The 26,954-nt window shown below is 39.2% G+C and overlaps 1 protein-coding gene across 1 annotated transcript in view; it reads left to right on the forward strand.

Moving 5' to 3' along the window:
• The window catches only part of cubn (cubilin (intrinsic factor-cobalamin receptor)), an 87,648-nt gene that overhangs the window by 48,981 nt on the left and 11,713 nt on the right, over positions 1–26,954 (forward strand). The window contains exons 40-57 of the mRNA XM_044105254.1: positions 1,506–1,703; positions 3,963–4,109; positions 4,621–4,811; positions 8,236–8,404; positions 10,119–10,293; positions 11,326–11,504; positions 13,089–13,298; positions 13,379–13,519; positions 17,042–17,226; positions 19,968–20,139; positions 21,246–21,449; positions 22,630–22,779; positions 22,897–23,018; positions 24,083–24,308; positions 24,637–24,824; positions 24,947–25,103; positions 25,432–25,581; positions 25,691–25,876. Of these exons, the coding sequence (XP_043961189.1) occupies positions 1,506–1,703; positions 3,963–4,109; positions 4,621–4,811; positions 8,236–8,404; positions 10,119–10,293; positions 11,326–11,504; positions 13,089–13,298; positions 13,379–13,519; positions 17,042–17,226; positions 19,968–20,139; positions 21,246–21,449; positions 22,630–22,779; positions 22,897–23,018; positions 24,083–24,308; positions 24,637–24,824; positions 24,947–25,103; positions 25,432–25,581; positions 25,691–25,876 (3,150 nt within the window). The remainder of the gene's footprint in view (positions 1–1,505; positions 1,704–3,962; positions 4,110–4,620; positions 4,812–8,235; positions 8,405–10,118; positions 10,294–11,325; positions 11,505–13,088; positions 13,299–13,378; positions 13,520–17,041; positions 17,227–19,967; positions 20,140–21,245; positions 21,450–22,629; positions 22,780–22,896; positions 23,019–24,082; positions 24,309–24,636; positions 24,825–24,946; positions 25,104–25,431; positions 25,582–25,690; positions 25,877–26,954) is intronic.

Consider the following 26,954-nt stretch of genomic DNA (forward strand, 5'->3'; position numbering starts at 1 on the left):
TGGACTATGATCATTTTATATCACCTGTTTTGAAGACTCTAAATCAGGCACATTTAAATGTCTACCATACTGCTGGATATACACTGTCAACAGTATTTGTACACCCATCCAAATCAGCTGAATCAGGTGTTCCAATTACTTTCATGGCTACAGGTGTGTAAAATGAAGCGCCTAGACAGGTGCAAGATTATTTGTGGCGTTGTCATTCTTGTACAGCACTTTGGTGCAGTTCTATGCCTGTTTTAAAGTGCTATATAAATAAATTTGACATTGACATTGACATTGACAAGATCCCACAGGGCTCCCCGAGGGACACGGTCGAACGCTTTCTCCAAGTCCACAAAACCCCGGTCTCTGGGCTCTCTTCAGGAAGAGAAGTGGTGCGAAGGCTCACTCTTAAACTTGGCCTCACCATGAACTCCGAGGCTCTCGGTCAGCATCTTCCGAATGCACCTCAAAAGTGTCCCATCAGTACCGATATTATCTTTCATATTCTCACATTATTCCTTTTACTGTGATTTTTGAGGACTTGCAGGACAAACAAACTTCCATTGGCTTGTTTCTCTCACCATCTGCGGTGGCAGCTGCTCTGAAGTGTCCTCCACTCAGCCTCCCTTAGCCAAACCAGCCTTGCATCCACCGCTGTATTCAATTCCGACGTTGTCTGCTTTACTGTGGAGATATCCACAGCTATATATTGTAAAATGTTACTCATTTTAGCTACTCCAGAGAACAAATTTACCAGATTAGGAGGGGGAGGTTTCTCCCTGTTCTTCCTCAGGTGCAGGGTTGCTGCAGTGCGACGTGTCTTGTGCTCTTGAAGTGCTTCTTTAAATTACTTTTTTTTTTTTCAGAAAAAAAACCATCCTATACTGCTATCTCACTTATGGAAAACGATACCAAATAAGAGTCCTAACCACAGTATAATCATCTCATTACATGTCGGAACGGAGAGCTCTTAGTCAGCTGCCATCTTGTTCCCCTTCTCCACTTGACTCCAGCTGTAACTGCTTCCACAAAGTTTCGTATTTGTAGGAGACTGGAGCTTTGTAGCAGCTTTGAAGAATGATTATCTGACGCTATGTGGAACGTTCATGACTTTCACTAAGTAACTACTGTAATGACACGTTTAGAAAGTGATCAACTCCTGGATGGGAATTGTAATGTCTCTGCAAATACCGGCGTCCCAGAACCATGTGGCATCTGTTGACATTTGACTGAAATATGTGGGAGCCTATATTCATATGCCTCTGAGATCACCAAGCCTAAACTGGACTCCATAGAGCTACCAGTGGTGAATTTCTTCAGCTCCTATGGCTTGTCCCTCCCTATCAATGATTTCTATGAGTCAGCAATTATAATTTTGTTTATAAAGTGACATCAAAATTGATCATTAACACAAAAGAAGAAACCAAAGTAGTCTTATGTCTATGTTAATGAAAACTTCACTGACATGGTGGCGGCTCAGTTTTGATGTGTGTGTTTTGTGTGTGTGTGTCTCTCAGGGGCCTGCGGTGGATTTCTTCTAATTGGAAATTCTCCTGGTTTCCTCTTTTCCCCTGGATGGCCTGAAAACTATCCTCCTAACCAAGAGTGTACCTGGCTCATTCGGGCTCCAGATTCCATCGTAGAATTTAATTTCTTGTCTCTGGACATGGAGGGATATCAACCCTGCTACTCTGACAACCTGATTATCAGAGATGGTAAACATTGGAAAATGTGTTAAATATATACTGTAAAGACATAGTCAAAATGTCACCTTTGACATAGTTTTAAGATAACTACTTCATGTAATGTTTTACATGACTATTATGATTTAGGTCAGCACATATCTAGATGCTTGTTGAGAACAACCCAATGCAGAAAGTGCCTGGAGTTTCTCCGTTGTTAGTAGAAAGATTAGAGCCTTTTATCAAAGTTTGGTAAAATGAATCTGCAGTGAAGTACAAACATGATTAAATAGAATTTATTGCCAGTGAATTACTTTTATATCCACTACTTTCAGTAAGGAAATGTGTTTCTAAACATAATTCAAGATACTAACAGCCTTTTGTAATGAATGAACTTAGTTTTTGTCATGATGCTGGTTGTTGAAGTGTGGACCCAAACGCAGAGAAGCAGAGGCAGCAATTGAGTTAGATGATTTAATGAAAAAATGCTGAACACTTACAAAAAAATAGAAGATCCAAGGTAGCAGCAAAAAATTAACCCAAAGAACATCCAGCCAGGAGACCTGGGGTAGAAACAGGGATAGACAGAGGACTGAGGGGAGGAGACATGAGGATCTGACGAGTGGTGGGAGAGAATGAGAAGCTTAAATACTGGGAGGTAGAGAGACTGAGGGGTGGGGAAAAGGTGGCACAGGAAAACTACATAGATATACAAGGGAACACAAAAGAGTGATGGAAGCAACATGAGGGAGTTGGAAATAATTCTAACACTAATTAAAAAAAAAAACAAAAAAAACATGACAAACTAGAAAGAAACAAAGACATCAGGGGAAACTACAAAAGAACCATAACAGAAACAAGACTGATCTAAAAATAATAAGAACTAAGATACACAGAGCTAGAGCAGCTAGAACAGGGGACTCAAACTCCAGTCCTCAAGGGCTGCTGTCCTGCAGTTTTTAGATGTGAAATGAATGAATGAAATGTCTTAATGACCTCCTCCTGGTGTAGATCAGTTCTCCAGAGCATTAATGACCTAATTATTCTATTCAGGTGCTGCAGCAGAGACTCATCTAAAAGTTGCAGGACAACTTGAGCACTGGAGTTTGAGACCCCTGAGCTAGAAGGACTAATCAAAGAAATAACCTAACTAGAATCACTAAAGAAAGATGGACATAGATTCAAACATAAAAGAATAACTAAACCTAAAGTTTAGAAAACAAAACATTACAAGGGAAGCTGAAATAAGGAATAACTAGAATCAGAAAAGAAAGATAAACATCATTCAGACAAATAGGAATAACTGAACCTAGGATAATGAAATAACTAAGAAATAAACATAACTAGAAACACTAAGAATAATACATATCTAACCAAAATAAGTTACCTCAAATAATGCAACTAGAATAATCCTGAAAGGAAAGACTAAAATGGAAAAGAAACAAAATCCCCAATACAAAACCCAGAGTCCTGACAGTTTTCAGACTGTACACCCTCCGTTAGTTCTGCAGTTTTAACATAGAAATTATTCAAATTCAACATCAAATGCAACCAGATTCCAACATTTTTAACATGAGTTAAATCAGGGGTCTGGAGCTGGATGAATTCACACAATGGTTATTTAGAACTGGCCAGTTGATTAAAAAAAACAAACAAATATAAATATTCTATAGAAATCACTGTATCCATCCTCGTTTTCAATACGTCATACGTTGGTTTTCATTTTATGTCAAAGCCAAAGGATATAAATAAAATGTTGGCTCTTTAAAAACTCTTTAACAACAAGCTTCATATGGTAGAAGTTCATCCAAAATGAGAAGTTGTCCTTTTCAATAGCATGGCTGGTTTTCTAGCTGCACTGAATAGTAAATGGCTTAAACTTGTTATACTTGTGTAGCACTTTTATCAAGTCCAGAGGACCCTAAAGAGCTTCACACTACAGTCACACAGTCATTTACGCATTCACACACACACACGCCCACACACACACTCACATCGATGGTGGCAATCAAGTGTATAGTAGCTGCTGGGGCAGTCTGACCTCCTGCACCACGGGGCCCTCTGACTGAGGGTAAGAATGCCTCTTTAGATTGCAAAGTTTGCAAACGCCTGAGTTAAACAAAGAAGAATTTGTTTTTGAAGTTTGGTGCATTACTGTGGGATATACTTAACTTTCATTTGAGTCAATAGAAGGTTCAAAGTCCTAACCCTTCTTTGGTTATGTATCCCCCTCTGTTTGATTTCATCAGATCCATCAGTTTGTAATGAACTGCTTTGCTTTATGATTAACAGGTGCAGACAGCCTGTCCCCTGTCCTGGCCAGTGTGTGTGGGAGGGATCCTCCAGGCTCCATACACTCAACAGGAGACTCCATGTTCCTTCACTTCTCTTCTGACAGCCATGTCAGTGGCCAAGGCTTTAATGCCTCCTTCTCCAAAGGTTCTGCACAAATGCAAATACATATTCTATTTTCTTTATTCTGACTTTACTTTATTGCATATTACTTTTTTGTTATTGTGTTGAGACAACAGAATGTCAGGCTACCTTTTTATTGTATTTCTTTTTTCATGTCAAACATAAGATAAAATATTTTGATTCTGGTTCACTGTTTAAATATTTGTATTTTAATGTAAATTCATGTTAAATGTCTAAATATGGCTGAGGTGTTAAATCAAAAGAAGCTTCCACTGCTCTTCATGCTTGTTTTTTGACTGGAAGTTACCAGTTTCATTTAGGAGGTGCTGATGAATTGGCTCTTTTGGATGCAAACTAAATGATGTGGGACTCTGAAGACAGACATCCTTTTCATCACCACATGTCGCGTTCATTCTAATGTTTATAACTTAGCACATGTTATGAAATTTGAATGTCTCACATTTTTAGGCAACAATGTTGCTGTGACTCTCCAGCATGATATCCATTTCAATGAAGATTGTCTTTGTGTTTTCAGGTTGTGGTGGCCTGCTGCATGTAGACAGAGGAGTTCTGAGCAGTCCTCACTACCCTCAGAACTACTTGCCTGGATTAAATTGCAGTTGGCATGTGATGGTTACACCAGGATTCCGGGTTTCTGTGTTGTTCCAAACTCCCTTCCAGATTCAGGGCTACGGCACTGACTGTAGCTCAGGAGACTACCTCCAGGTAAACTGAAAGTGAAATTCAACCCCAAATCAATTTTTTTCATGATGATAAACTGCATAGGGGAATTAGGGTTGTAACTTTATGTTTCTGTGTGAATTTGACATTTTTGTGCAGTTCTTTTAGTTCTGCATTACTTTGCTTAAATTCATTTCACTACTGGCCTCTCTGGTCAAACAGTTTTTGGGCAGGTTAATTTTGCTATTAGTTGCAGCAGTACAGCTTGGTACAACCTCCTCACTGTGGTGTATTTACCCCCCATGACTTACCTGAGTTGGTACAGTCCTTGTATTCTGAGACGTGCAAGTTCTCTCTCTGTGGTTACCATAGAGATAGCGCAACAATATAGAGACACGGAGACAGTCTGAGCCTCCTCTGATTATGAAGACATTACACTCACTTAGAGTACAAAGGAGAGTGCTGCCTCCCTGCTAGATTTGGGTGATACTGGTCATTTTGTTATCGATCTGATGCCAAGTAAATGCAGAGCCAGTGTTGCGTTCAAAAAGGGGCACAACATATTTGAGGACACGGAGGCAAGAATGAAGGTTCAAAAATAATTTTATTTAAAAATTCTCTTAAACCTTTCTTTTGGTTCAGCTGCTTTGATTTCGATGTAGAAAAAAAGATAGAGTTAAATACCCTCAGTCACCCATATCCCTAAAAAATAGAAGAACAAAACCCCAGAAGTATTAACAGAAAGTTGGACCTGGTGAGCTGATCAAAAAGAACAAAGCAGTACAGCAGGGGGCCGACCTTATACAGGCTCGTCGAAGCCCTAGTAGTACCGGACTAAAGCAAAAAAAAAAATCTACTGCAAAGGACAGATCGAAAACAGGACAACTGGTCCCATCAGGCTGAAATTACAACGAAAAAGAAAACCAACAAAGGCTAACAGAACTACCATATGACAGGCTGGAGATGTCAGCGGCAGCATACAGCTGCTGGAGACGTGCACAGAGCACCAGGACTGGGGGTGGAGCGAACAGAAGGGCGGGTCTCTCTCATACGTTAAAACCCAGACCAACAAACACAACTTAACGTAATCAAACGAATGACCAAAAATAAGAAAATATTCAAACTCCAAAATATTAAGAAAAAACAGAAAGTCATTCAATTAATGTCTATAAACAAAACAATCAAGAAAAATAGACTGCGGCCGAAATATCACCAAAATCGATATCAATACTTTTTCATAAGCTTCATATATCCAAAGGATCCAAAAGACCTAGCATAGAATTTTTTGTCCATGACAACAAAATATCACAATCAACATTTTTACTGAGAAACAATGGAACAGTAAAAAAAAACAAAGTTTCTCTTCACATTATGAAAATAAATCTTTTTTGAGATACAAAAGGAGAAACTCCAATACAAAAATAAAATCAAAATTCTCCCTTCACTAGACATATTTTCTAGTTCTTTCTGTATCTCTTTTTCAAATAGAATTATTCTTAGGTAAAACAGTAAAAAAAAAAAATAAGCAATTTTCTTCTTTTCAGTGCAATTCTGTTTTTCAGAGTGTAAAAAAATACTCAACACAACTTAAAGCTCGCTCGGGACAGACAGGCTGCAGGCGAGCTGCAGAACACTGTCACCATAAAAGTTTCCAACGACACAGAAAAAGTTGCTAGATTTATTAATAATTGTCTTTGTTTCCTTTTAATTCCCTAGAGGAGTCTGAAAAATTGATGAATATAGCAGCCAAGTCAATAAGTTGACAACAGTGCTTCTTTCATCATGATCACAACCCCACCTCAGCTCATTCCCACATTCAGCGTGTCTCTTGGCTCCACACACCTTTATGACATTTTTTCTACATTTGCAAGACCCAGAGTTTAGCTTTCAGAGGAGGGGGGCTACACTTCGAAGACCCATTACATTGTGAGGTCAAACACACAAGATCCCGTCTCCAATCTGAAGTAGAAAGTACAGATACTTACTGAAAAATGTAGTGGAGTAAAAGTCGAAAGTACAGATGATTAAATCTTCTTAAGTAAATGCACTTAAGTACCAACATTGTGGCTTTTTGAATCTTAATTGGCCAGTAAACTGACCTGAGGTATTGTGAAGAGAAAGACAGGATACACCAGACCCAACAATTCAGAAGATCTGAAGGTCACCATCAATAAACCTGGACTCTCATAACACCTGAACAGTTCCACAGACTGATCGGACTCTTGTCATGCTGCTTTGCTGCAGTAATCTGGGCAAAAGGAACCCCAACTAAGTACTGAGTGTTCTACTGCTCATACTTTTCATCAGGGGTGTCAAACTCCAGTCCTGGAGGCCCACTGTCCTGCAACTTTTAGATGTGCCTCTGCTGCAGCACCTTAATAGAATAATTTGATCATTAAGGTTCTGGAGAACTGATCTACACAAGGAGGAGGTCATTAAGACATTTCATTTCAGTGTTTTGTACCTGTGGCTCATCTAAAACCTGCAGGACAGCGACTGGAGGACTGGAGTTTGACACCTGTGCTTTTCACCTTGTTCATTTAAAAAATAAAAAATAAAAAAGTCTTTTTTTTTATTAGTCTTAAGTTATAATCTTATTATCTGAAATACTGAATTTGAGGTTTCCATTAGTTACCAGTTCTAATCATCAACATAAAAAAATAAACATTTGAAATATATCAGTCTGTGTGTAATGGTGCCCATAGTGGGTCCCTGAGGGCCGGCATCCTGCATGTTTTAGTCTCTCCCTGGACCAAATGATGGATCGTTAGAAGGCCTATGAAGAACACTGACATGCTGAAAAGGTTGTTGCTACCACAGGGAGAGAATAAAACATGCAAGATACCAGCCCTCCAAGACCCACTGTGGGCACAAGGTCCTCAAGGACCGACTTTGGGCACCACTGGATCAGTACAATATAAGGTTTCACTTTCTGAATGGAATTACTGACATAAATCCACCTTTTTCATGATATTCCAATTTTATGATCAGCACCTGTGTAATAGAGTGTTCTTATAGTGAAAAATGTCAAAGCTTTAATGATGATGGCTAACGGACAATCATCATTGTTCAGTGTTTTAGAAAGTTAACTAAGATAATAGGCTACGTCTTCTTCCTTACTTCCTTACCTAATTAATTACTTTATTTATTTACAGGGTGACTGTGGCTCTGTAGTCGTCTTGCAATGGGAAGGTTGTAGGTTCGATTCCAGCTTCCTCCTGCCACATGTCGATGTGCCTCTGGGCAAGGCACTTAACCCCAAATTGCCTACCGATCTGAGTATCGGTGTATGAATGAGTGTGTTTATGAGTGCGAATGGGTGAATGTGACTCTAGTGTAAAGCGCTTTGAGTGGTCAAAATGACTGGAAAAGTGCTATATAAGTTCAGTCCATTCACCATATTTCTGAGCTCTCACTGAGGTCACAGATATATATTTCTATATATATTTACTCCCTGTTGTTTCTACAGCTCAGAAATGGTCCAGATGGGTCATCTCCAATTCTTGGAGGTCGTATCTGTGGTTCCAGTCCTCCTTCCACCCTCCAAACTACAGACAACCACCTCCATATTCACTTTGTAACTGATTCAAGCAACGAGGCCAGCGGCTTTAAGTTGATTTTTGAAGCCCATAATGAAGGTAGAATCTCTTGTTCTGTTTTGGATGAGTAAGAAAGATAATAAATATGAATATGTTGGCTCTTTTTTTAGTAATACATTGTGCTACCATGAATGTGTAATCATTAAAACAAAATACCAATTTCAAATGTTGTAGATCTCCAATTAAGCACATGCTCAACATACTTGAGCATTTTGAGAATTTGACAAAAAACAGTCATTAATTTTTCCCTACCACTATTCAACCACTTCTGTTCATTACAGTTAAGGTCATTTAACTGGTCGGCAGATACAGTTTGAGAAAACTGAAGAATAAAGATATTTGATTAAGCAGAACTCAGACCACACACACCAAATGCAGCTTTATGAATGATAACATGGTGAAATCAGTGGAGCACGGTTTCTTAAACTTGATGTCCCACTTGACTAAAGTTTGAAACTGATTTCTTTAGGTCAGGTTGTTTATACACTTAAACCCTATAGCTGACAGATGGTATAGCCTAGATCAGTGGTTCTCAGTAGCTCAGTCCTAAGGAACTCCTGTCCTGCATGTTTTATGTAACCCATGGGACCAAACCACCTTCTCTTTAAATTTTGGGATCATCATGGGTGTTTCTGAGTTTTTCCACTATGGCTGTTGGCGTCTGTTGTTCATAAAACTACCTAAAGTCTACAAATCTGACTCAACTATTGCATGAAGCTTGATGTTCAGCGGTGAGTTATTCTATTAACTAGGATCTGATGAGTTGTCATATTTACAATAGCACCGCTAACGTTATTTCCCTCGCGCTGTCATGCTCACCAAGCTGTGATCCAGTTGGCAGTTGGTAACTTCCCAAACTGCTAAATTGCATAAACCATTTCAAACGATTCACTACTCTACAGTCAAGTTTTGTTTTTTTCTTTAAATGTTACACCTAATGACTGAGATGGTGAGATACCCACACACCACCTGGTGGTAGGAAACTGAACCAAACTCCCAGAAAACTAAAGGAAAGAAAACCAAGAATTTTCCCTCACCATTAGACTCAACTCAGGAGACCTGTTATTTCTCTGAAGTGTCTATTTTTTTTTTTCTATTATGTCTTTTGAACCAATTTATTTATTTTTGTTGTTGTTGAATTATCATTATCATTTTTACTCTTATTAGAAGTATAACCAACTCTTCTGTTTCATTCACCCAATTTATGACTCTATGCTGCTCCTAGTTCTGATCAAGTTAAAGTACAAACTGGTTACTAAATAAACACCACAGTCAGACCAGCATCCCTGAAAACAGCGTTACATCTCGGAGTTTCCCTTCTGCCACACACCTGACTGGAATAAGTAGGTGATAAAAGGCTTCTGCAGCATTTAAAGTCATGCAGAGCAGATCATGCAGTCATTTGAATCAGGTGACCTGTTCTGCATGTTACTGTCTAACATACAGGCCAATTTTTCCTGAAGACCAGAGCTGAGAAACATTGCAACACAATTTCTGTTCAGATTGATTTTTCTTCCTTTGAAAAATACCATGAAAGACATCAAAGTAAGCTTAGAATGATATTATTTTATTTTGTCACAAACATTTTTGCTTTTGTCAGATGTTTGAAATTTCCTAGCTTGGTATGACCCAGAGTAATAATTATTACCTCAAAATACTTTGGCATAATAGAACTGGTGTCTCCTGCTTTTGGTGTATAACAGATGGAATACATTTTCTTATTTTTGTTGTGACCCAAGTAATTTTTCCACAGCATGTGGAGGCTCCATCATGCTGATGGATAATGACCCACCTGGATACATCACATCACCAAACTATCCACAGAACTACCCCCAGGACATTGACTGTGTGTGGGTGATAACCGTACCCAATGGAGAAGCTGTCCAAATTGACTTTGAGGAAGATTTCTACATTGAACCCACAGCCAGGTATATTTGCTGTTTTCTGTCTCTTTCTAATATGATCATTGCTATATAATAACTTCTCTTTTAGACAGTATTGTGCACATGTAAAAATAAAAAAAAGGCCTTAACAGTCATTTTTAATATAATTACATATATTCCTTAAAATAAATGTAATTATTTTACTGTTATCTCAAAGTGGATTAAATCAAACAAATAAATGAGGTTTATTGTGGACGCGTTCAACCGCCAGAGCTCAGAAATAAATTCAGAAGCAGTATCTTGTTTAAGCGAGATTATCGTCTTACAAAGAGATTTAAATCTCATTAAAACCAAAATGTCTTCTCTTTTAAATATGAAAGGTCAGAGCAGTAAAACAGAAACACCTCTTGGGATTTTTAGATGTCATTTGAGAGTAGGGGAGTCACTGTGAGCCCCTTTGTGTCTTTTTAAGAAGTCATAATCTGTCAAAGGAACATTGTTTTATATCTCGAGAGAATGAGATTGTGCTCAAGAATTTATTTTCATCCTCTTGCAGTTAAATGCTTCCATAGTTTATGGCTCTAATACTCAGGGTTTAGTGTTTGCATGTCCATCATCTGTAATCATCTGATATATTTTAATCATCTGATATATTTTAATCATCTGATGGAGGGACGGGCGGCGGGAGTGAGGGGGGATTAGGAACTCTTAATTGACTGTTTAGACATTCAAGAATAAAAGGCTTAAATCACTGGACTTGTTTTGATATTTAGACAATCCAGAGTACCAGATGTACTTGAATAGAACATATAAATTCAGCTGCTGGGAAATCTCAGAGAGGACCCCCATGACAGCACCTTTCAGCTCCAGTCTTGGTCTTTCTTTAGTTATTATGTAGCAGTCTAAATGATCATATCTTTATATTATATTATTCCTCCATGGCTCTGCCTCACCTGCCTCCCCTGACCCACGTCACTGGTTTAGGTAGAAAACAACGCTGTATGTGTTTGGTACGTGGACCATTTCATTTGTATGTGATTTTATCTTTGCTTTTTTTTTCTTTGTGTTTCTCTACAGCTGTAGCTTTGATTACTTGGAACTTCGAGATGGCTCATCATTGAATTCAGACCTAATTTCTCGCCTGTGTGGAAACACTAGACCACCTACGCAACATTCAAAAGGCTCTTCCATGTTGCTCAGGTTTCGGACTGACAGGAGTGTAACACACAGAGGATTCAAAGCAAAATATTCCATAGGTTAGACAATAAGTTATGAAAAACTAATGTTCACCAACCAAAATGTAATTGCTATAATAACCATGAGTGTTGCATTCAACAACTTCAACATAGAGGACAAACAAAAACTCAGCAGACACAAAAATGATTCTGTGAGAGAAAAAAAAAGTATAGTTACCTTTTATCATCCATTAGGTCATGTGACATGAGCTATATATGTGTGTGTACATTTCCCCTAACTCGTGTATATATAAGTATAGTCAAGACTTTTTCTTAGATTATATGCAATATATATTTTAACTAATTTTTATTAGTTTTTTTATTCATTTTATTATATATTGTTTTCGAGTACACCATGTAAAAAAATATGTAAAAATTCTTTGCAAAGGACTTTTACAATGTTGGCAGAATTCATGCCCAATATATGAATCATGTTCATTTTACAGAACTCTCTCACTTCATTGTCTATCTCTGTCAAACATCCATCTTCATAGCACGCATGTCAATTGTAGACTTAATTATATATATTTTTTAAGTGTTTCACTTTATTTCAATACCATGAAACTCTTGCAGTATGGACAATATCTTGTGTTTTTATTATTATCTTTTATTATTTATAAAATTTAAAGTCTGACAGAGCACGTTTTACTGAAGTGAGAACCAAACTAGGTGGGTCAAGTTTCTCTCTTAGTTTGGAAACTACCGTATTTTACTCCTGTTTCTCGCTGCCTTTTCATATTAGTATTTCCCCTAACATTTTCTATATTACAATATAGTAATTTTAAAAAACATTCGTATCCCTCTCCAAACTGACACTTGCCTTGTGAGAACTGCCAGTAAGGCTGCTGCAGGTTCCAACAGCAGAAACAAACCAGGTGTGCCAAACAATGATGGTCTGACAAAACTGATGGGGTGAGATGAGGCTCCTGCAAAGGAGAGAGCAGCTCTGCAGGAGCACATGCAGCCTGACTGAGTGTCTCATCGAGTGCTTTTGAATAACTTCCTCTGTCGTTTAGATCTTTTAGACAAATTATGACTTTGTTTCACTCAAAGGGATAATATCTTACAGATGTAGTTAAATTCAATGTGTCATATTAAAAAACTGCCCCAAATGGCCTCAAAAATGGCAAAAATATGTTTTTTCTACCAAAAAGTGATTAAGGCCCATTTCCTGCCCAATGAAATGCAATTTCAGCATTAAATGACACTCAAAGGGATTATATTATATAGATATGGCTGATGAATATGTAAAGACATGTGCTTCAAATCCCTTTTGTTTTTATATTTAGGCTCTATTATAAGAATTACATAGGAATATCCACAGCTTTTCAGTATCAACCAAGGTAGGCCTATCAGATTCTGAGCAGCTGATTGTAGGTTGTAAGTGGTGGACAGGTGGCTAGCTATTTTAGACTACTTACAAACTTGTCTTTATCATGTAAGGGATACTAGATCAAGGTTGGGATGATAGGACAGAAAATGTCCATTATTTTTAAATTCATATCAGATATGCATTGATCTAAAGAAGATATAATTATTTTTATACAAAATTAAGCAACACTTCAGAGCTCACTTTCGTTTTGCATTTCCCATCTCTAAATCCAGCATCATGTGGAGGCACCTACATTGGTCAGACAGGGGAAATTCATAGTCCAGGCTTCCCTGGCTCTAATTATCCTGAAAACTCCAACTGTGAATGGTACCTAGAAGGGCCCACAGGACACTACCTTACCTTGAGCTACAAGAACCTGAGCCTTCAGGAAAGTCCAGGATGTGCTGCTGACTATGTGGAGATAAGAGAATACAATGCTTCAGGTGAGGACAAAAATCTAATTCTATTTGGAACTCATGTAAATAGTATGAATTCTTTAGATTCAAGTTTATAATTTCCACAGGACGTCTGCTGGGGCAACATTGTGGAAACAATATTCCAGCTTCAGTTGATACATCAGACAGTTTTGCTTATGTCAAATTTGTAAGTGACAACATTGGAAATGCAGCTGGATTCAGCCTGTTCTTTGAAGCCAGTGTTGAAGGTAGGACCACTTTATTCTTTTTTGATCTTAATTTTATTTAATGGGGTAGACGCACGGTAACGTAGATGAACTGAAAAAAAACAGCAGTCTCATGCTTGCATCATGGTGTTTATGGCGTAAGCTAATTCGCAGCACTTGTCCCTAGATGGGCTTTTTAAACAGTACATCTAAAAAACTATTAAAGTGAAAATACTGTACTATATATGTACTATTTAAAGTAGTCATTTTAAGTAGTACAACATAATATTTACTACATATTCAAAATCATACAGATAAAGCAATAAAATATCAAAACATGACAATAAAAAAATATTAAATATGAGTACAGTTCTGTTTTTGATATATCCAGGGTTTGTTTTTTGAACAAACTGAAACTGGCTACAAACTTTAATTAACAGGAAGTGAGTTCCAATGAAAATGAATAGTGGAAATGTCACCTTTCTGGTATGGAAAAAGCCTGAGCTAATGTGTAAGGTTGCAAGGTTCCAGTTAGAAATAGTCGGTCTCACATCAACGCATGGTTCTGGTTCTGGAACCAGTCTCCATTAGAGGGGTTGGACACTCTTTCAGTCTGGAGTTGCCCATAGTGAGAGGCGCCGGGCAGGACTGGGCATACTTGTTGCCCCCAGTCTTGGTGCATGTATGTTGGGGTTCGCACCAGTGAACGAGAGGATACGCTCCCGCCGTCTACGAGTGGGGGGGACAGCTTCTGACTGTTATTATGCATATGCGCTAAACAGCAGTTCAGATTACCCAGCCAGTACTCCAGGGAGTACTGGAGATAGTCCCTCATGCAGACTCCCTTGTTCTGCTGGGTGACATCAAAGCTCATGTGGGCAATGAAAGTGAGACTTGGAGGGATGTGGTTGGGAGGAATGCACTCCCTGATCTGAACTCAAACAGTGTTGAGTTGTTGAACTTCTGGGCTCGTCATGGATTGTCCATGAGGAACACAGAGTTCAAACATGCTCTTGGCACAAGGAAGCCCTAGGCCATTGTTCAATGATTGCCCTTGCTGGTGTCTCATCAGATCTGTGGACACATGACTTGAAGAGAGGAGCAAAGCTGTCCACTTTGATGCGGGCTGTTAGGTCCCTGTATGAGTCTGGGCCGCATTGCCAGAAGTAAGTCAGGCTCGTTTCTGGTGAGAGTTGGACTCTGCCATTGCTCGCCTTTGTCACCGATTCTGTTTATTGCTTTTATGGGTGCAGCCAAAGTGTTGAGGGGATCGTTTTGGTGGCATTGGGATCGGTTCTCTGCTTTTTGCAGATGATGTGGTCCTACTGACTTCATCAGGTCATGATCTACAGATTTCGCTGGGCTGGTTCACAGCTGAGTGTGAAGCGGACTGGATGAGAATCAGTGCCTCCAAATCCAGCGTCATGGTCTTGAGCCTCTACCCTTCTTAAAAAAAGGGTAGAGTGTCATCTCCGGGTTGGAGAAGATGTCCTGCCCCAAGTGTGGAAAATTAGGGAAAAATGGAGTGGAAGATTTGACAGGCAGACTATTGCAGTCTCTGCAGTGAAGCCAGTGATGTACCTCTCTGTCATGGTGAAGAGAGAGAGCTGAGTCAAAAAGTAAGCTCTTGATTTACCTGTCGATCAACATTCCTACCCTCATTTATGGTCATGAGCTTTCGGTCATGACTGAAAGAACAAGAGTTTTCTCTGTAGGGTGTCTGGGCTCTCCCTTAGAGATAGGGTGAGAAGCTCAGTCATTCAAGAGGGACTCAGAGTAGAGCTGCTGCTTATCCATGTTGAGAGGAGCTGGTTGAGGTAGCTCAGGCATTTAGTTAGAATGCCTCCTCAACACCTCCCTGGTGAAGTGTTCTGGGCACATTCCACCAGGAGGAGACCCAGAGGGAGACCCAGGGCACAATGAAGGGACTATGGTTCTTGGTTGGCCTGGGAACGCCCGGAGGAGCTCGCCCAAGTGGCTGGGGAGAGGAACGTCTGGGCCTCCCTACGTTGGCTGCTACCCTTGCGACCCGATTCCAGATAAGCATGAATGGATGGATGGATCCAAGGACGGATGTTTCTATATGCTAGGGCTATTTTACTATTATGAATTGATATGTTGCTAATAAATGTTAGGAGTTGCATCTCCTTAGAGATGCAACTCCTAACATTGCATCTCTGTGAGTATGTGAGTATGTTAGATAACTGCTTATACCTGAGCAACATTCAAGCAGATTTGTTTTTATAGATGAATATACATGGTTTATAACCAGAAATGTTCAGTACACTGAAAAACCTGGTTATTACCAGCTGTACCAAAGCCATGCCTGTTTGTCCCAACTGTGGTTCAGCGAGTAGTTTGTCTTGCAATTGGAAGGTAGTATGTTCCATTTCCACCTCCTTCTGCCACATGTTGAGGTAGACGTGGGCAAGGGTAAATAAAGCTGCAGTATGTGACTTTATGACTGCATAATATAACGGCAGAAATACACCACTCACTCAGAAGGAGTAGTGGAAATGCTCTCAATCACTCTCATGCTCTCTCCCTCCTGCTTGTTCTTTGCTAAGCAACAGCTTGCTTAATATTAAGTAGCCTGTCACAAATACTAAAGTGACTTAGCATGGCCACCAATGACGTTGGGTAAACAGCTTTCAGTGTGTTAATGGTTTTTCCACCATTAACACACTGAGGATCATACAGGAGGTGGATTGACAGTGCTAAGACCCTCCTCCTTGCTCTGATTAATTGTTTGTGACTCAGAGTGGTACATTTTTGCAGTCCTAATTGTAACACTGGGAGGAGGTGGAGGAAGAGATTTTTTTCACAATTATATGTCAATCAATCAATCAATCAAATTTTATTAGTATAGCACATTTCAGCAGCAAGGCATTTCAAAGTGCTTTACATCAAATCAAACACAGAAACACAATGCAACATAGAATCAACTATCAAAACACAACATTAAGTCAGGTTCCATCAAAAATTTTGGAATTGATTACATTTCAAATACAATCCTAAACAGGTGAGTTTTTAGTTGCGATTTAAAGGAAGTCCGTGTTTCAGCTGTTTTACAGCTGAATACCATACTGTCACAATATGGTGTCAGCTTTAAGAAATATGGAAAAAAATTGTTTTTGTAACAGTTACATACTGCAGCTTTAACCCCAATGTACCTACTGATCAGACTATAAATGTGAGTATGAGTGGATGAATGTGGCTTTAGCATTAAGCACTTTGAGTGGAAAAGAAGGCAGTGAACGCCCGGACTGGAAAAGAGCTCTAAAACTTCAGTCTGTTTAGTAATCCTGCACAATGCTTAATCTGAGAGCCATTTCTAAATATATTAACTCTAGTTGCCAATAGATTAGTGTACCACTGTATGAATGCGTGCACATTTGCAAGTGTGACTTGTTTTAAGTGATTGGTATGTCTAGGAAAATGGACTGTACATGTAGTAACTAATATTAAATAAAGAAAAAAGATTTGAGTTCTGACAATCAAAATAAATGTTGTTGGAGTATTTGATCTCACAATAGATATCCATTTGTTTTTCCTTTTTTCTAGTGTGTGGGGGAGAGTTGAACGCTCCATCTGGTACCATCACCTCACCCAATTACCCAAATTTATATCCTCACAGCAGAGTGTGTCGCTGGGAATTGGTGGTCACACCAAACCGCAGGGTTACACTCATCATTAATGACCTGCGCCTGGAGGGTTCTGGCACTTCCTGTGTGTTTGACTATGTTGATGTGAGTTCCTTTCCCCTCATTGGGATCTTTCCTGTTTTCTGTACTGTAAGTTTTCACATTTTTAATTCTTGATTAATCTCAAGGAAAGAGACTAGCTATTGTAAATTCAGCTGAATAATTCTGCAGAACACGTGGAGGAGGTAGAGGAGATTGATGTTTTTGTCAGGGATTATTTGTCTTATGTTAGGACATAGCAAAAGTTTTAATACATATCAAAAAAAAATTTTGTTGTTTTTTTTTGCTTATGTTACATGCTGCAACTTTATCAGACATTTGGTGTTAGAGTTCACTGCGGGTGGAGCAGAAGCGAAGCTACATCTGGGAAACGTTACTACTGGTAGTGCGCAGCTATGAGGGGCCGTTTAGGACAAAAACAACGTTTTGTTTTTCTCACACAACTAAAGACTCCTAGACATACACAAAATATTAAAATTGCACCGATGTACTATTCAAATGTCACACACATAAAATTTTTCTCTCACATGCTTACACAAAATACTAAAATTGCTCATATTCACTATTAAAATATCACACTTTTTTTTCTCACACGCACCCATAAAAGACTAAGATTGCACATAAAAACTAATAAAATATTGCACGTACATGGATTTTTTGTCTCTTGCACACACAAGACTAAAATTGCACATATACACTACTAAAATATAACACATACTCACAAAGCATACAGACATATTATTCTGAATGATAGGTCGAAAATGCGTGTGTGTGAACTGACACTAGGCTGAATGAATGAATGGGGATGAGATTTGTATTTTTTTGTGTGTGAGAGACTCATGAGGCATTTTATAGGGACAGAGTGATTTTGGTGATATTTTGTGACTGTTCCATAGACTTGGATCCATCGTGTTTTTGTATTAAAACAGGGGTGAGCAATCCTGGTCCTGGAGGGCCGGTGTCCTGCAACGTCTCCCTGGTCCAACACACTTGAATCCAACAGCTGAATCCCCTCGTCAGTGCAGTCGGGTTCTCCTGAGTCCTGCTAATGACCTCATTATTTGACTCAGGTGTGTTGAAGTAGAGATGCATCTAAAAGTTGCAGGAGACCGACCCTCCAGACCTGAAATTGCCCACCCCTGTATGAAAAGATGTTAAGTTGACAGAAAATGTAAAAATATTACTGGCTAATTGTATGTTACAGGAAAACATCACCAACGGAAAGCTATTTTTTACCCAAACTAGTCTTAAAAACAACAAATCAAACAAGACAATTAAAATGAATATCAATTTGCACTTCTGTTTAATCCAAATTAAGTCAGCAGCTCCACACAGAAGCTGTTCGAGGTGGTGAGGTTTTCACCAGCAAGAGGGGCCCGTAAGTCAGATTCTGCTCAAGGCCCCATACAGCCTTAGACCGGCCCTGCATGGTGATTTAAATTCGCTGCACTGCGCAGAGATGTGCAACAAAATGCTGCTAGTGTGGCTTCAGTAGCTCTTCCATTTTGTGTCAGTTGAGTTTTTAATAAGTGTCACAGAAACTGTTTTGGTTGCTCAACTTTAAGGGACGAGTTTTTCAGATCGCCGCGCCACCAGGCGCCGTAACTCTGGCTGACTATATAAAACCAGCGTGTTGTGTGACAACAAGGTGAGTGCGAAAGCTCCTCAATGATGAGGTTAGCGCTGGTTCTTTAACCATTAATGGTTAACGAACCGGGAACACAGACATAAACTTTACTGGGAAGACAGAGCCACACGCTTATAATACACTGCGGGAAGCCCTGCATGAAAGGATCCTTTTTTGTCTTATTTTCTATTAGATAATGTAATTAATCTATTTAATTTCATTATTTAATTAATTGTAATTGGTTGTTTGATTACATGTAATTTTTAATGTCCATGCGCAACGAGGTAAAAATGTCATGTGATAGCTGTCATTTAATTCTTGTGTGTTTGACATAAAACTCAAAGTAGGATTTAACATATCGATAAATATCGTAGAATCAATAAAATTACACAGCCCCACATGGAAAGGAGATTTAAGTGGACCTACCCATATTAAACACCTGATTGATTTTGTGGATTAGTCATAAACCCATAGAAGCTCTAAGGGGGTTAGATAAAAGATAAACGTATTAACTGGACACAGTGGTACCACATAATCATCCTATATTGGTCTGATCTAAGTAATCAGCAGAATCACACATGTTGAGTATATTGACCACAACTTTGTATTTCAGTGCTAAATTTCTAAGAATTTTGCACATTGATCAAATAATTAGAGGACAGGCCACACCTCTCATCTGCACCACGTTTACAGGCTACTGGCCCATAATCACATGACCTCAATTGATCTAATGGAGTAATTTGTCAAAACATTGACTTTACTGACTGAAACTATCCAAAATTAGAACTGAACAACCTGTAGGGATAGAATTCCTCACCACAAGTGCTGGACATACAATGAAGAAAATACTACTGGTACTGAATTTTCTTTTTCAGTTATGGTTCATATCTCATCATTGTAGGTGAAGGTAACATAAATCGAGTGCTTTGCCTTTTGTACTCAGCTATTGATTCAACAGGAAAGCTTCATTCTCTCTAATTATTTCCTGTGCTAAAGACTTAGTCCACACCTAAAAATTACAATAACTGAAGACCTTCTAATCAGACAAAATTGGTGTCCAACGTTTACTCCATTTGTTCTGGTTTGTACAGCAAAAATTTTCATTTCACTCAAGTACAAGAAAACAAATGTCTTTTTATCAGAGTCCTATCTCTTACAGATATTTAATGGGTTGGCTGCTGATGCTCCTCACCTCCATCGATTCTGTGGGACAGTCTCACCAGGCACTCAGGTGCACTCTTCTGGCAACACCATGGCTATTGTATTCCGCACAGATGCTTCCGTTTCCAGTGGTGGCTTTATGGCTACTTACTCCTCTGATGTGCCTGCGGGTGAGTTATTTTCCAAAACACAACACAGTGGACCCCTGGTGTTTAGGGGAGTTAGGGACTAGAGTCTCTCATGAATAGCTAAAATCCATGAATACTTGAGACACACTTCTAAATGCATTTTTTAATTGTTCAAAGACCAAGTATACATTAATATTCACCAATACAGAGTGTCAACCTTCTCAGCACTACTGCAGAAGATAATATCTGCAGTTTTCCTTATCTCTGTTCTTCAGGATACAGTCAATCAAAGGCAAGGAATGTAAATGGCACAAATTCCTCATTGACTGCTTTACAAATGCCAGCCAATAAATAGCATATGGCAAATGGCCTGTACTTGTATGAAGGCCAGGGAACCCCAAACCACTTCACACTACATTCACACGGTGATGGTGGGAAACTACTGGAGAGAAGCAACAGCTGCCCTGGGCAGTCTGACAGAGCGAAGCTACCATGCATTGGTTCTTATTGTGACCTCTGGTGACCCTCTGATCACTAGTAGTCAAGGCAGATCAAGTGTCTTGCTGAAGCTGCAATGCCTCTATCTTTCCTATGCCTATGCATATGCCATTTCTTCAGAAATGGAAAACTATTGAATTTACTTCAACTTCCCGAGTTGTATTTTCCTTTGAAAAATGTTGATAAACATTACAAAAATTCCTAAAGTAGGCAAATTTTCCACAAATAATTTGGCGCTATGTTCCACAGAAAAACACATTAATAGGTGTTTTCATGTCTTGATTGGTTTTCTGCAGGAATATAGTAGAAATAGTCACTTGGAGTTAGTTAATAATATAGAGCTGGAGATCTCCAGAGAAAGCAGATCTGCATGTTTTAGAGCTATACATGAGGTTTGGTAAACCAAGCTCTGCAGTCTGGGTACAGTGAGTACTGTTCCCCCCCATAAAGCCTTCAACATTATTATCAGTTTTGCTCAGGTCAGAAACAGATCCAGGAGAATACATGTGAACAAATTACAAATTTGTATTGGTATGTTGGTTCAGTAAGGTTGAAAGGAAATAGTGACTCTAAAGTCACTAGAAATTGGGTGTTTTCTTTGAAATGTGAAGGATGACTTTGCCTGTCTTTATATGTTCATGTTTCATCAGAGTGTGGAGGAATTCTGAATGACCCAGCTGGAGGCAACTTCACATCACCTGGTTTCCAGGTGTCCAATTACAGTAACAACCTGAACTGTGAGTGGTTGATTCAGAATCCCATTCACATCAACTCTTCAATTGTGGTTCTCATTGAAGACTTGCACCTGGAAAACCATCAGACTTGTGAACTAGACTACCTTCAGTTCCGCCTGGGTAAGTCCTCCCAAAATGACTGTAGGGTTCTACCAGAACGTTTAGTTTTTTTATGGTAAACTGCAATGCCTATTTAATGAAAGACATGCAATCTTAATAAACCCATTTAACTGCCCTTTTGTCTTTATTTCCTTCATTCATGGGTAACATCTGTCACTAAATAGGTTGTTGCTTGGTAGACTTTACCCACAGCCACATGAATGGCTTCACATTCAAACTGTTAAGATCAAACAGGCTCCCATATAAATAGATCCAAGCAAATAAGAGATTTTTATTTCTTTTTAATGTTTCGTTCTAATTAGGGCTTGTCATGTTCTGTGTTTTCCTGTGTGTTTATTTTGAGTTTCCTGTGTGTCTGAGTCTCTGTGTTGTCCTGTCTGCCCTTGATTAGTTCCCAGGTGTGTCTCGTTCCCTGATTACCCTCTGTGTATTTAGTGTCACCTGTGTCTCTGTGTCCTTGTCGGGTCCTACGTCTTTGTCACGTCACGTCACGTCTTCCTACATCTTGTCGTTCTAGTCCATGTGCCCAGTCCGTCATTTCCTGTGGACTGGACACAGTCCGGTTGCTACCGGCGTCGAGCCCTGGTGTCCGCTCGGCCGTGCTGCCCGGCTTCCTGGACTGTTTTGGACAGTGTTTTGGCTGCATTGCATTATTAAATATATACTCATCTCATTCTGGGCCTGCTGCGTCTCCCTCACCGCTTCCTCAACACCACTTTATGACAGGGCTGTCAACGTTAACTCATTAACACAAGTAATTACTCTGCACGTTTTAATGCATTAATATCACATAATGCAGATTAATGAACCTACTTATTTTGACTTAAAAATATCTCTCCTTTTGGGGGTTACCTCGTTCACTGCAGCTTGTTATGGGCTTAACACACGGAGGACAGCAATAAATGATAGCAAAGAGCAACAAAAATGTACATTTTTCAACTTTCTTGTGTTGTTAACCCACTTGTGCACACAGATGCACATAGACACGGGGTACACATACATGTGCACACGTGGGGTCCTCTGGCTGCTTATGCTTGGCTGGAGGAGGATAAGTGACTGTTGCCTCATTGCACAAATTCTACAGAAAATGAATGGAGAGGGACATTTCCAATTTAATTTTTAGAGTTCTTATTTTCTATTGTTTTTTTTTTGTTTGTCTTGTGGTCCATCCCTTCTCAAGGTGACTGGGATGGGGAGCTGTTAGGGAGATTTTGTGGACAAACGCCACCCCAGATCCCAATTGTGGTGTTCACACCAGACCTGTGGGTTCATTTCCAGACGGATTCTTCACAGGGGGATTTGGGCTTCAAGGCCAAATACTCATTCTCTGGTAAGACAGTGATGGTTTAAGTCATTTTACATAACAAGTTGTTTGTTTTTTAACATGACCTGAGCATTTTAAACCATGATGCGTCAACTCTTGACCTTAGAGTTAATGTTTCTGCAGAATGTGGAGGCTGGCAAACAGGTGATGGTGGGGTGTTATCCAGCCCTAATTACCCCAACATGTACCCCAGCCCGAGTCGCTGTGCTTGGCTACTGGAAGCTCCCATTGGCCACACTATCACTGTGAGTCCTTACATTCAGTTGCCATGATGGAACAAAAAGGAGAGCTAGCCAATTTCAATTAAAGTTGTTTAGAAGCAGTATAGTACTAGCAAAAAATGTCTTAGCTAGCTAAGACATTTTGCTAGCTAAGACAACTGCTACTCAAGAGTAGCAGTTGATATCTGTGGTGTGGCGGTGGAACAGTGGGTTTAGCATGCAACCCATAAACAGAGGCCAGTCCTCGATGCGGCTGTCAAGGGTTCGAGTCCCGGCCTGTTGACCTTTCCACCATGTCTTCTCCCCTCTCTCATAACCCACTTTACTGTCATACTACTGTGAAATAAAGATCAATGGAGCCTAGAAGTCCTTTAAAAAAAGAGCAGTAGTTGGTTGTCTCTCTGTTCAAACTGAACCTCGGGTCTCCCAGGACTGTAAAGAGGTTGACAGCAAATTCGTAGAAAATTGGTTGCATGGAGACACAGATACTGTCAAATCTGGGACATATTGGAACACTAACATTCAAATTATTTTGCATAAAGAATTCTTATAGTGCCAGAGTAAAAAAAAATAGGTGAAGCAAAAGATCTTCAAATATATTTTATTGTGAACAAGGTGGCTTCACAACCTTTGGCCATAAAAGAAACCCTCTTCATAGTATGACAAGCCAACCCTGTTTGACAACAAATGATTCATATGTATCAAGAAATAATTAAATAATAAAATGAAATCATGGTTATTAATATTCTGATTAATTCAATCCAAATTAAGTGGAGGCACATCTGTGGATGTATTTTAAGGTTATAGTATAGGTCTGGTTCATCACTGGGTCCAGATTCCAGATATCAGAAAGTTCTGACATTTGTTCAAACAAATGTTTGAACAAACGTTTGAACGTCCATTCATCTCTGTTCAAGGTGAAGAAGTGTTTTGGTGTAAAATGTGCAGACCATCCCCAGAATAAAAGAACAGTATAAGTAAACAATTGCTTTGCTTTTTTCTGTATATGATTTGTGAGGTTAATAGAGGAAGCTTTAGGTGTTCTGTAGCCTTCTGTACTTCGTTGTCTTTCTCCCATCTTCCTATAGTTGAGCTTCAGCTACTTCAACCTAGAGTCACACGCCACATGCAGCTGGGATTCTGTCACAATTTTTAATGGAGGATCCCCTGGATCTCCAATTATTGGCCAATATTGTGGAACCACCACTCCTGGAACTATCCAATCAGGCTCCAACAAACTGGCTGTAGTTTTCCTGGCGGACCACACTATATCAAAAGGTGGATTTTTTGCCTCCTGGTCTGCCGACTCTTCTGGTAAGTTTATGTTAGGTAAATAAATATCTGGCTTAGTGTTTGAGGGATATATTGAGAGAGATAACCCACAAACACTATGCCAGGCGCATTGTGTTTGTGTCTTATACAAATTAGTTTGTCAGAACAAGAGAGGCCTATAATTATTCAGCTTTTAAACAGTTGGCATATAAATTATTTTACATAATATATCCTTTCTACTAATATACAAGCTCTTTTTATAATGTTTGCACATGTTGTCTTATCTACGAGTTTTAAGACTCTTTATTTTGTGCTTTTATGTGATGCTTTTCAAAATTGTGTGTATAGTAATATTTTTATATTCCACTAGGCTGTGGAGGAGTGATCCATGCTGATACAGGAACAATTAAGTCACCAAATTACCCCCAGAACTTCCCAGCAAATACAGAGTGTTTTTGGCAGATCATTGCCCATGAGGGAAACCATCTGGAGATGAGCTTTGGTGATCACTTTGAGATCCCAGACAGCACTGGCAGCTGCCAGACCAGCTATATCAAGGTACAATCAGGAATTGACACTTTTTCAAATCAACTATTATTTCAGGGTAAAGTAAGACATGAACCAGACAAAAGAGGACAAGATTTATAGAGACTTTGACTAGATTGTTTGTTTCTCCGTAGGTTTGGTCAGGCAGTACCCAGAATTCTGAGGATCTGCTTGTGACAGGCTGTGGTTCTTTGGCACCAGAACCTGTTATTGCGCCATATAACCTTGTCACAAGTCGATTCCAAGCCACTGCTGCCGCTGGTGTAGGTTTCTCCATGTCCTTCAGCACCCGTAAGAATCTCAAGTGTATTCATCTCAACCTATTTGTATTATTGTAACATCTGCCAACATGGTAGCAGTTCTCCTCTACAGTTGACAGATAGCACTCTTAGTAGGTGAGCAAAAGCCATATTAAAAAAGGATCTATGTAAGCAATATAGTTCTGCAAACAATATCCTGTCTATTAATTCTGATATTTGCACCAGCGTTATCAGTCATATCATAAACTTTTTCATCACAAAAGCAGTGCAAAACATGAACGTCTCAAGCTCTTTACTGTTTTTAAAAAGACAGAAATTCCAACAAAATGATCTAAAGTTTGATGTCTTTTGCTCATGAGGGTGTGGTGCAAGTTTCCGTGCTTCCAAGGGTCGAGTGGTTTCTCCAAATTTCCCAGCTGACTACCCAGACCGAGCTAACTGCAACTACACTATAGATGCTGGCCAGCAGACAGTCATTGTTCTCAGTTTTCAGGTCTTCCAGATAGAGGGTATGTGTTCACACTCTGCTACATGGGAACAGAAATAAATAGCCTTGATGACAAACAATTCTTTCCTTGTTGGATGTTGTACCAAAAGTTTATTTTATTTTTTGTTTAGCGCACTCCACCTGTATGTATGATGGTCTCAAGATCTACAGCCCAGTTTCTAGTAGCACTGCAATGGCTACTTTATGTGGTACCAACATTCCAGGGCCTTTTTCCACTTTTGGTCCTATGTTACTTCACTTCTACTCTGACTCTCTGATTACCAGCCGTGGCTTCATGGCAGAATACAGTGCCATACGTAAGTAAATACAACATACAGATACTGTGCCTACAGTGGGTATTAGTTTCATAAGTTTACCTTTTACTCTTATTTCAGATCAATTTTTGGACACTTTACCTACTTCTGATATGTTGAGATGTGATATGTAGGATAAAAGTTTCCATTCAGGTCAGGACTTTTATTGAGCTCAGCACAATGGCAACATCTGTTCTGTCAATGTGTTGGGGTACCAGAACCCCAACACATTGATGGGTGCTAGATTTCACATCTCAATTTTGAGACCATTAGTTATTTAACATTAAACCTATAACTGTGTGCTGAAAGCTAATGATATTTTTTAAACTTTGATCTGACAATAAGGATAATTAATGTTGACTTAGAGAATTTTCCCATTTTTAACTTTCAAACCTGCAAAGCTTTACATTTTAGATCAGACCAGGTGTAACACAGTTTAGAGCAGCATTCTATACACTAGTTTTCAATAACTATTGTCCTGATTTTAGGTTACTCCCTACTCCAGTAAACCTGGAATCAAATCAATCACCACACCTTTAAAGTTGATGGCATGATGAGGAGGTTATTCAACTACCAGATCAGCTGTGTCAGAGCAAGGATGCATCTAAAACCTGGAGTGCACCGTCTCTTGGTGGCTGAACTTGGAGATCCCTGTTCTAAAAAGATATTAGAACTTTAGTGCTGTCACATTTCACTTTTTATTTAAACTTGCAAACATCTTAGTTTAACAGAGCACACCTGTCAACGGCCGCTCTCCCTCTTTGTTGCAAGTGTTGTCCCACTTGTTTCTGAACCAGAATAGTCTTGGTGACTCATGTGAGTCCCAAGGGTGCTGTTGAAGAACACATAAATAATCATGACTCAGAAAGTCCAATGTCCCCACCATCTTTAGATTTTTCTTTATGCTTGATATTTATTAGTAAGGCATTTTTTGTAGGGGTCAGTTATAACTTGATCCAGCAGCAGAAATCAGGTGATGATATTGAATCAAATGCGTATAATATGTATTCACTTCTGTCTAAATAACTCTCCCTAGCTCTGAAGCTGATAGTGCTAAATAGAAGACTTTGAGGGACAGCGA

Source organism: Gambusia affinis, linkage group LG21 (assembly GCF_019740435.1).
Source record: "Gambusia affinis linkage group LG21, SWU_Gaff_1.0, whole genome shotgun sequence".
In the NCBI taxonomy this organism is placed as follows: domain Eukaryota; kingdom Metazoa; phylum Chordata; class Actinopteri; order Cyprinodontiformes; family Poeciliidae; genus Gambusia; species Gambusia affinis.